A 12209-nucleotide genomic window follows, 5' to 3' on the forward strand; every position below is an offset into this window, starting at 1 on the left:
GATTTCAAATAACTATCATACATTGTAACTCAGGCTGTAAAGATAACCATTACATGCATAACAGAAATACAGTTTCTCACTTAAATCGCTTTCTATTAGCAATTAGTAAATTAACTGAAATACAGGATCAGCTTGATTTGGAAAAACAAACTTATTCAAGATGTGACCACGTGGTGTAATTCAACATATTATATGCTGAAAATAAATTAAGAACAATGAAAAGCTCTTGTAATGTGTGTTAAGATTTCTACCTTAACAACTTACCATTGAGGACTTGTACGAAAATTGTTCAGTTACTGAATCCATTTGAAAAATATCACCAAAGAAGCAAGTCACAGAATTTCAACCATATCGATAATACCTACAATTTTAGCCTTGAGGTTATTTCTTTCCAAAGCTGTCCAATCTAATTCTAGTATTTCTGACTTTAGTGAAATCCTTACTACTGTTGAACAATTCAATGAATCAATGGAAACAAGATTTGCATCTTATCTAAATGATAAAACTTGTACGTCCACTTTCCTTGATCCAAGACTCATATTTAAATTTCAAAAGAATGACATGGAAAACACTAAGAATTAGATTCTACATCTTCTACTTTCTACTGCTGATAATGAAGCAGAATCAGCAGGATACACAAGCTCTGTTGAAGGTCAAGAAGATCAATGTGAAAGTAAAACTATTTCAAGCCTGTTTGATGAATTGGATTTGAATAAGCTTACAGTAACAAATGCAAAACTTAGAGTAGAAGCGGAGTTAAACCTGGGAACTACAACAGAAATACAAGAATTACAGTCTAAACTTAAAAGGAGTAAATTCCTTATGCTTAAGTGCACAAAAGAAACTTGACCATTATGCAGCTTTACAACTACTCGTCAGAAGTGATGATCCATATCATCTTGGCGAGTGATAATGTGTTTGAACCTCTGAGGAACAGGCTGCGTCATGAAAATAGAGAAAGGCTAATGTTTCTAGATTACAACTTAAAAGTATTCAACTTTAAATACTGAGGAGACTATGAGAGCAGAGGAGACAGGCAGCTAGAATAGAAGAGGAAGTAGAGCAGCAGCAGGTGCAGAACTTATTCACTTAATGAATTATAATTTGTACTTTGTAGCTGGTTTGTAATTTCTTTTTCTTGTTTAATTATATTTATTTAAGAATTAGAAATTGTATTTTGTAATTTTATTTAATAAAGACAAAAAACCATCATAGTGGCAGACACTTAATTAAATGTTAGCAGTTACTATGTTAATGCGTCAAAGCTCTGATAAGTGACTTGGCAGTGATGAAATGATTTAAATTTAATAGGAAAGAGAAAAGTAATTAATCAGCTGATTAAATGGCAAAGAGGCCAGTTAGGCTGATTACCTACTGGTTAATCAGTACACCCTTGCTTATAATATCCTTGCACTGTGGTTTGGTTATGTTATTGCATTTTTCTAAAACTAATTTTTAATCTTTAATCTCTTAAGATGTAAAACTTCAAATTTTACTTCTTCTAAAACTTACAATTTTATTTGTATAAATTTGGAAAGAAATTAAAAACAGTTTAAACAATGTTCTATTTTTTATTAAAAATTTTTTTTTTTTTTTTTTTTTTTCAACCAAAGGTTAAAATGATCTACTAGATCAAAATACATACTGGAGGATTTAATCACATAATCAAGTTGTTTTTATGGAGAATTTAATAATTTGGTTTTACGCTATTGTATTTCTTGATTTTTGATAAATATTTGCTCAATACTAAATAAGATATATAAAATATATAATCACTTGTGAGGAAAAATGTACACAAACATTTATAGTTGTCTTTTAAATTTATTAATAGATTTTTTTTTTTTTAAATGACACATTTTTTAAAAATGACACATTGAAAGGCTATTTTTTCATCTGTATTATTTTTTTGCATCCATTTAAAAAAAATTTTTTTTTTATTGCCAAAAGTAACATATCTTAATAATTATCAGTAATTCTGACACTTATTAAATATTGATTTTAAAATAGTGATTGATACCTATAAAATACATTTAAGCTCTATTTCACATAAAAAACATGAACTAAGAAAATAGTTTTGAGATATAAATTGTGACCCTTATCTGTATTCACTTAGTATAGTTTTTTTGGTTGTTTAGAATTCCTCCTATATTAAAAACAATTTTAACTAAGAAAATCAAAATTTGTAAGTAAGCAAAAAGGGTCCGTCTTACATTGCCATATTGAAGAAACAATGGCAGATAACTCTGCAATAATTCAAACTTATGAGTTCAGCCTTGTAATGTGTATGATTTTCTGTTAATTGCTTAAAACTGATTTTTATAAAAATAAAACTACTTGATCAATTGACATGATTTTTGGAATATGATCTGTTCGTTCCATCACACATATGTACATCATAAAGATTTTTCTGTATTTTTGTTTTTTTAATATAGGGAGGAATTCTAGAACACCGGTGTCTTTGTGACTTTATAATTAGATCGTTTGAAAATATAATATCGTATTATTTGTACTGATATGAGAAATATTTTAATTCTTTGGGAGAACATCAAAATAATCTAAATACTTTTCTATGTGGCCTGCGTATGATTTTAAATGACAGTGATGAAACCTCATTTCCAGGTCCACTTTGGCTCGGCATGGTAATATCTATTGGGACATCTGGTGTTACCAGATCAGGCTGTCTAAAGATACTGGCTTCCTGAACGAAAATGCCCCAAACATTGATGTTATTGTTTTTTCCTTTCACTTTGCCAAACTCCATGTTCTGCAAAGTGAAAAACAAACAACCATTTCAACAAAACAATCAAACCAAACACCATAAATATTTGAAGATCTAAAGAAGTTAAAGCTTAAAAATCTTTTCCAAAATTATTAGATTCGGCATTAAATAACTCAAAAGAGGTTGATATGCCTTAAAACCAACTAACCTTTTCTGGGATGATCTCAATAATTTCTGAAAAAGGAATCCTAAAAATATGTGTAATATAATTAAACTTTAAAAGATGATTACTGTTTGAGATGCGTTAGTAACAGTTAAAACACAACAGGATTACTAGATTAAAGCTTTAAAATAGCAAAATACAAGATGGTCGATTGTTTCTTATTCTTAGCATTATGCTTAATTTTTAACTTGGATTTGAGGAAACTAATAGGTTTGCAGTAAATAATGTGTATGTGCAAGTTATGTAATGGTTACCACCATATGTTGTAATAAGTTCATGTTCCATGTTCACTTTTAGCCTTCCCTCTCCAACTACTGATCAATCTCCATTTTTGTACTCTGTGAAAAAGTATTTAAACAAGTTCAAAGAAATGAAATTGATAAGTTCTATTGATTCATTTATTTAATTGTAAAATTTTTGTTTTTTGTTATGAAAAAGCTAAGTTATGAAAAAAAAAAAAAAATTACAAATGAAAGTAGCTTATGCATAATTTTGGTTCTTTAATCCCAAGATTAAAAGTCAGGTCAGAAGAATTTAAAATTTGGATAAAAGGAACAATAAGCAAAAGTTTGTTTCATTGAATGAAAAGGTACTTCATAAAAAAGTTTTTTTTTTTTTTTTTTTAAGTCTCAGTTTTCTGTTTCTATATTTTTGATGAGAATTAGGATTTATTTCTCTTTTATTTCATCCTCAAAATAATGGTTGAAATCCATCAAATAAATATAGCCATAATATTTATTAGGTGGATTTTTTTTTTTTTTTTTTTTTTTTTTTCAGTATTTTGTTTTATTTTCGAATTTTTAGCAATTATTGCACTGTCGTTTTGTGGCAACTTCAAAGTCTGTCAACTTTGCCATTATTTTAACTTTAATGCTCGGCACTTCTTGCAGTCCATACTTAATAAATGCTTCAAAATAAGTTTAAACATCAAAAACTTATCCAGCTAGATAGAAAAGTAATTTATCTTGCCTTTGGTAACATTTGTTATATCTTTGTTTCTTGACCACTTTTCAGTTTATTGTCCATAGTAAAACATGCTCGAGTTTTCTAATATAATTTCTATTTAAATTAATCATGCACACTCACATGCACATTGCCCTGATGCTCTAACAAATGAAATGCGGTTTCAAATAGGAGGCAGGAGAAAAATCAATTCTCACATATTATTTCCCACCATTTTCTGAATGTTTGCTTGGCCTTATTCGGAATGCTTCCTCTTCTTGGTCCGTCCTCTCCTTTTCATCCTTATTCTTTCATACTAAAATCGTGTGCTTATGGCTTTAACTCTTCTCTTCTAAATAAAAAAAACAAAAACCCAAGGGAATTGATATTATAAACCTGTGACCTTCCTCTCTCTTTTCAGATAGGAAGGAGGAAAGCACAGAAAATGTTGCGGGACAGAAAGCGCCCCCCAAATCCGAATCATCATCATCAGATGATGATGGTTTGCTAGAGAGACTGAGACGTAAAATCTTTGGTTAATTAAGACTCTACGACCAGTTACACTTGACAATAAACAAGGGTTAGTCATAAGTTTTTATCCTCTTTTTCTATCATCCCTCCTCCTGTATCTTCAGTACCTTCATTCTTCTAATAATTGAATCAAAAACCACAACATAAACAAAATTAGTATTTTAAAATTTAATTTTTCTCAAAATTATATACGAAAGCAAAACAAGATGAATATGCATATGTGCATCCTAATTATTATAATTCACTTAAGTGAAAATAAATTAAGTGAAACACATTTTTACTGATATTATAACAATAATTTAAATATAACAAATGCTGTCCTATATTTAAAAGAAATAAGAACTGTTTTTTCCACATAAATACACCTCCACCGAATGATTGTACATACTTTTTCTTTCTGAAGATGAGGTATATCTCAAATTCGAAGAACACAGCCCCACATAAGCATCCAGATTCAACACATTATGTTGATAAATAAATTATAATGTAAAATTCTTGAAATCTTTCAATATTGTCATTCGTTTTGCCTTTTCTTGTATCCAACAATGTTTTCTTACAAGACTGCATTGTCATAGCCTTCAAACACAACTCTTAACATTTTTTTTCCCCATTTAAAAAAATTCAAATCAATTTATTTTATTTGGGTTATTCGGACTACTCTTCTCATCTTGGATATTATTCTCACCTTTTGGCTAATGTAACCGCTGACCTTCTTGAGGTGCATCTTGTTGAACTACAGAATCTATATGGAATATAGAAACTATTTATAATCTACAGGTGTAGCTTGTTATTCCACTAGCCATGACCTGGCTTAAGTAATTTGTAATTGTATTCTTAGATGAGAATTGAAACATAATTTATATTTACTCATAAATTGGATCAAATGGATTTGTGGCATCTTGTTGAGCAACAACCCAATAAATACATTTTTCTATATCCCAAGTTTTATTATGAACAGAACAATGCATATTTATAATTTTACCATTGCAGATTGTTTATAAAACATTTTGCTAATAACGTAAAAAAAAAGTATATAGTTGATTATGAAAATTGAAAAACAATTGATTCTTGTCCAGAATTCTCCTTTATATTAAAAAAAACAAAAATAAGGAAAAATCTGTATGATGTAATACCTGTGATGAAGCAAAAATATCATATTCCAAAAATCATAAATTGATCAAGTGTTATTTTTATAAAGAAAATCATTTTTAAGTGATTAATGGGAATTCGTAAGCAGTACAATATTAATCTTGCAAGTTTAAATTATTTAGTTATCTCTTCACTTTTATTTTTTAAAAGATTGTTTTCAAAATTGCAAACAAGACAGCCATTTTGTTACTCATAAAATTTGATTTTCTTATTTAAAAATAAAACTACTTGATCAATTTACATGACTTTTGAAGTATATTTTTTGTTTTATCACTAGTATGTACATCATATACGTTTTTTTTTTTTTTTTTTAATTTTTAATATTGGAGGAATTATAGACAAAATCCATGCAGTTTTATTTACAAAACTTTTTTACTTAAAAAAAAAAAAAAAAAAATTCTTTAAATATTGCATATTTTATTATGGAAAAAAAACAAAAACAACTTTCATAAATAATACATAAGTCAAAAAGTATTGGTGTTAACAATGTCGCTTCTTAATTGCTTTATTTCACCATCTAATTTATGTATTGTGTTCGTACACACTGTAAAACAAATTATATTGTAAAATAAGTGTCTTTATTTCTATATTTTCCATCAGGATAATATGAAAGAATGTCACAGTTTATGAAATTTAACATGAAATCAAAGTGGAGTAGGAAGTGGTTTTAACCCAACATCTAGTAGTGTTCGTGTGTGCGCACGCACTCTATTTCAATTTGACAAAATTAACTTAAAAGTATTTTTATTCAATTATTTAAAAAGAAATGTTGATCTGAAAATATTTTCTATTAATTTTCTAATTAATAGGTATGGGCAAAATGAATGCCAATTCTCAAAATGTATAAACATTTTGAGCTCTCCCTTTACTCTTTATTTTCAGTATTTATAAAATAATGATCACGGAATATAATGAACCCATTATTTTTATTTAAATCTTAGTGGAAAATGTATTTTTTTGTTTAAACAAAAAATACCTTTAATAAAGTTAATTTTCTGTAGTAAAAAAAAAAAAAAAAACATGACTGAAGCATCGTAAATTATAAAAATTAAAAAAAATTATTTAATTTTTACAGGAACATTACAAAAAAAGTCTCTAAAGTCCGTATTAATGAATTCGATATAACTAAAAAAAAAAAAAAATGAATTTCTCGAACTACCGATATTACCATTGAATTAAGCATTGTTTAATATTTTCACTTTTACTATCATGTCTTCATGTTGAAACAGCGTTTCGATTGGCTCTAATTTTGGGTTTCCGTATAATTGTTTACAAACCTTTATTTGTTGTGTTTTTGGTGAACGGCAGAATTACTTGCTTTTTGAGGGCTAATTAAGCTATATTTTTGTACAAGTTTTTTTTATTTTTTATTTAATTCAATATCTTAGGACTTTACTAATTATCTTTGAAATAGACCCAGAACACTAATTATCTTTTTAAAGGATTTTTACAACAAATTTATTTAACTTCAAAATTTAGCTGAATTGGTTAGCTCGCCGTGAAAACATTTTTCATAACTTTTTTTTTTTTTTTTTTTTTCACGTGTACAAATATTTTTTCCTTTTATGAAATTAACTTTAGTCTCTAATCTTTCAAATACAATCAAAAAAGTAGTTGGAAACCTACAAAAAAATTGATAAATCGGCTTTCAAAACTAGGTCCCTCTATCTTTATCTGCCCAGTTTTCTCCGTACCTACTAATAAACAATTTGTAGCTAATTAATAAAAATTAATAAAATTAAGACTTATTGACAACAGCAGAACTAAAATTGAGTGGAAAAACATGGCAGTTGTACTTCATCAGTTGCACATCTTTTCATGCATTGCAAGAGTTATGAACTTGACTTATTTTTAGTAAATGCACAATATATTAGAAAAAAGTAATTTTTATTCTAAGAAATAAATTCTTTTCAATTTTTTAATGAAAAAACAAACCTCTTTTAAAATGCTTTGTTTACTTATTCTGAGAGAAAATTAATTTGAAAATGTTTTGCTTACATTTGGAAAGATGGAGGGTGGTTGAGTGCCGTTATAGATGCTAATCCTGTTTCCTTAATCTGCCAGGATGATAGATTCAGGTGCTGACAATACATGTACTCCTTTGCTCACCCACCTATCCTGCTCAGAGCTTATTTTGCAACAAATGTATTTTGTAAACCTAGTCTCCATTTTGTTAAATAGAAAATGAATTTAAAAAAAAAAATATTTTTAGTTTTAATTTTTTATTATTCAAAAGTGTAACTTAGTGCATTAATTTCACTAAATATAGTAACTGAAAAATATTTGAAAAAAAAAATACTTAAAGCTTAAAAAAAATGTTAGTGTTAAAATACTTTCAAATTTTCTATTTATTTTTTATACAACAAATTTTATTGAGCAATCACTGACATACATTTAATATGGATGCACCCCCTCCCCCCTCCCAACATAGAACTCGGAAAAAAGAAAAATGTCATTAAATTCTACAGAGGTCTGACAAATGTCAAGAAATTCCAAAAAAGCTCTGAAGTTTTTTGAAAAAAAAATTTGAAGAAACCCTTTCTCATGAACAAGAATTTATTGTCTATATACAAAGTGTATTTTGACATTTGAAAATTCAATAACTGAAATGATTTTAGTGAGGTTTTCTTTTTGTTTTGTATAATAAACATTTTAGAGGTTGTATGCAGTAATGCGTTTTATGTGTTTGCAGTTGGATTTATTTTAAGACAATTTGTTTACTGAGTCTCCTCTCTTGTCTTAGCTAATTGATCTCTATTCTCTTACTACCATTTTTCTTGTTTTAGTGTGTGCACTGTTTCATTTGAGCTTAGAAGCAAAATTCAGAGAATCATAGTAAAATCTGCCCCCCCTCCCCAAGAAAATCATCACCTAAAAAAAACAAAAAAAAAACAACAAACACACCAGCATAAAATTAGTTAAAGATTGAATGTTTTTTGACAGTTTTTTTAACCCCAAACAAGTTGTATTGCCACTTGAATGTTAGGTGCTACTATTAAGGATCATGGGGGCTACACAAGCAGCAAGTTCACATTACATTTAAACTTTTTCATGTTAGTACAGTCAAGGAAACTGGGGGGGGATTCTAAAGTCTAGCAGTCTGAGGGAAAAAACTATTAGAGTAGAAGACATTCTGGCATCTAGGGACCTCAACAATGAAGGTATGAGATTTTGTTGCTTATCGTGTTAATCAGGAGTATGTACATCAAGGGAGCACAAGTGTTGTGAGTTTATAAGAGCACATTACTCTTTTTTTTTTTTTTTTTTTTAATCCGGTCTTAGAGGAAGAGACTAGCAGCAGATGCACCAGTCCAGATGTGACGACAATATTCCATGCATGGGCAAATAGTGGTTTTATAGAGGCATAGCATAGTCTTAGTTGTGAGTATTTTTCTAGCACGGTAAAGAGTCCACCTTCTTTGCAACAGTCTTTGATTCATTAATAGTTGATTTTCTCGTTTTCATTAAAATGGTTTCATTATTTTCTGACCATGTAATGCAGTTTCATTATCTCGGCAATGTTTGGCACTTATCTTTTTAATACTCTTGGTTTTCTTTCCAAATTGGAATTATTATTTTAATTTATCAAAATTTTCTCCTAAAATTCTGAATTATTAAAAAATTGATAGAAATAAAACTATAAATTCTTGTTTTATGTTTGGCAATAAAATTTTTAAAAAATAGAAGTTTTTGTTTATGTGTATTACATCTTATTTTGTATTGAATATTATTTTTTTAAAGTTTTGGAGCTTGTCCAGAATTCAATCTAATTAAAGAAAAAAAAAATAAATGCAGAAAAATCTTTGATGTACGTACCAGAATGAAAATATTACCTCCCTCCCCCAAATCATATAAATTGATCAAGTAGATTTTTTTAAACTAAGAAAATCAAAGGCTATGGTTAAGCAAGGATGATGTCTCTCTTTAAAATTTATCACTGGTTATCTCCCCTTTAACAATATCTCCAGAAGTAGATAATTGGATGACTTTTTCATATATGACAATATATTGGATGACTTTTTCATATATGACAATATATTGGTTCCCATTAGATCACTGAAGTTAAACAACAATGAACCTGGTTAGTACCAAAGGTAACAAAAAAATCTCACGGAAAATTAAAATCAATTGTATACAAAAATGTGGACGATTTAGGCACAAAATAACCCATTCATTGACTTTTTGATAAGTGATAATTTAGTTCTTGTCCACAATATTTCCTGTATTCAAAAACAAAAACAGACAAAAAAAAATCTGATGTACCTATGTCAGTTTTAAGCGATTAATGAAAATTCCTAGGCATTACAACATAACTCCAGTATGAATTTTTGTTTCTGATGATTCTTTTTTTTTTTTTTTTTTTCAAAATTGCAGGAGAATTCTAGATAAGAACCTGCGACTCATTAGTAATCCTGCCTCCCCATCTCTAGTTGTTGCTCTTCTGTAAATTCTAATTTACATATTATCATGCAAATTCTAATGTTATTTATTATTGATATATTCTGATAATGAATAACTAAGTAAGTATGGATGATTCTTGGATTTTAATTATCACAACATTTTGTAGATATGAAGTCGTCTTGATAAATGATTAAATAATTCTTGTTTAATCCTTCAAAATTTTTTGCATCATAAATTCCAACTTAACACGGGAATGTTGTCAGCCAGCTCGTAAACCAGTAAGGTTCTTTGAATACTTTACGCCTCTTGAATATAAAGCTGATTCTTCTGATGACAGTCATCACACCAAGGAAGTAAAATTAGGCATTGCCAAACACTTATGTCTGTCTTAAACTGAAAAGCTCCTTCTGCAATATAATTTTTTTTTTTTTAAAGAGGCACTGTCTATGGCTTCTCTGTTTTAAGATTGGAAATTGACAAGCGTAGCTTATGAGAAAACAATCCCTCATAGTTTTCATCTGCTTAGCATTTGGTGGAATATTTAATTTCATGAGTTGAATGGGAATCAACAAAAAACAAAGAATATTTCAATTAGTGACCTTTGGGTTTGGAAAAAAGTGTAGTATCTGTTCTAATGTTACACTTAGGTTTGGTACTGGTCAGATTTAATGTTGCTTTAGTGATCCAATATGTTAACATGTCTATTGCCATATATGAAAAAAATCTGAAATTTTAGAATGAAGAATATTATGAAGAATAAATCCTTTTAGACTGAAGTTATTTTATTTTTAAAATTTTTGTTCCAATCTAAAGTGCTCCTTTTTTGGGGGAGTGGGAGGGAGATTTGAATTTTCTACCACATCAAAAAGTTTTCCCTTGTAGAGAGACAAGTAAATAGGAACACTGCTTGTCAATTTCTGAATTCTAAACTGGAAGCCATCATCAAGTAAACTGTTTCTCTTACCTTAATTTTTATTGATAATTTCTGAGTTTATCAAAGTCTTAATAATTGCATTCATAGAATGTTTTGTTCATGTCCCTCTTCTAGCATTGCACTTTTTTCTTGTATTGCCAGGGCGCCAGGTGATGGATGATGATGATGGCCTGATATCACGGATACGAGATGCTGTGAAAGACTTGCATGATGATGGAGAGTCTCCAAAGAAGAAAAAAGATGCTCTATGATAAAAGCAGTTTTCTTTTTTTGTTTAGATTTAAAATATGAGCAATTCCCATTTTCAAAAACAGGGGAAATTTAGAGTTCAGCTGCCATTTTGAAGTTCGGGTTAAAGCTTGGTCAGGTGATAAAAAATGATTCTAAACTATTAAACTTGGCAAAAAATCATAAAAGGCTGTGTTTTTAAAAAAAAGTTTGGATAAAATATGACAGTGTAGAAATGGAAAAGTGAACCAATCAAACAATGTCACTTTGTTATTTTATATTTCATCTTCACCAGAAATTTTTTTTTTTTTTTTTGTTGGATAAAAATGAAATATGAAATTTCAACATATGATTGGATTGTTTGGTCTGTGTTTCTTTTTTTCATTTCTAAATGGAAGAGAGAGAACAGAAAATATTTATGCAAAATGGAACCATAATTAGTTGCGGCTGTGAAATTTTATGATCAAAAATAATTTTTTTTTCCAATTATAATTTTAAAATATTTTCAAGAAAGATTGGATCTAAAACAATGTTTTTCTATAAAAATTATTTCTTAATTTGTTTTTTTTTAACTAATAAAAATAAAATCTTAAGCTTTATTTTATGCAATTGCAACTATTTTTGAATGCTGACTATTTGCAAGAGATATATGCCTCTCCTAAACATGAAATAACATTTGGTATGTTTATCAAAAAAAAATTTATTTAGTAATTATCAACATGATGTGCTTTAACTTTTTGAATTAAAAATTGACAAATTTTTTTTGTGCAGATTATAATAGTTACTTATTAGCATTAGAATTTACATAACACACACACACAAGAATTCCTTGGCCAAAATGTAAAATTAATTCTGTAACAAAATTTTTGTATCACTTCTTTGAATTTTGATCAGAATCTATTACACTATTTTGATTATAGTAATATGTAAGAAATTTAAATTCAAGGAATTTTGCTTAGTATCTTGCAAATGGGATCTTTTATATTAATATATGTAAGAAATTCAAATTCAAGGAATTTTGCTTTCTTAGCAAATGGGATCTTTTATATTAATATATATTTAAAATACTTTAAAATAACTGA

General features: G+C 28.2%; 1 protein-coding gene across 2 annotated transcripts in view; it reads left to right on the top strand.

Moving 5' to 3' along the window:
* Positions 1–11315, top strand: part of LOC145259147 (dnaJ homolog l(2)tid, mitochondrial-like) — a 90898-nt gene extending 79583 nt beyond the window's left edge. Inside the window, exons 12-13 of one of the 2 annotated variants that reach the window (XM_080116850.1) lie at positions 4306–4464; positions 11041–11315. In XM_080116850.1, the coding sequence (XP_079972976.1) occupies positions 4306–4424 (119 nt within the window). In that variant the 3' untranslated portion in view covers positions 4425–4464; positions 11041–11315. The remainder of the gene's footprint in view (positions 1–4305; positions 4465–11040) is intronic. The other variant, XM_080116851.1, reaches the window with a different exon arrangement.
* The last annotated feature ends 894 nt before the right edge of the window (positions 11316–12209 follow it).

Source organism: Euprymna scolopes, chromosome 34 (genome assembly GCF_053919585.1).
Source record: "Euprymna scolopes isolate OS-2025 chromosome 34, ASM5391958v1, whole genome shotgun sequence".
Taxonomy (NCBI): Eukaryota; Metazoa; Mollusca; class Cephalopoda; order Sepiida; family Sepiolidae; genus Euprymna; species Euprymna scolopes.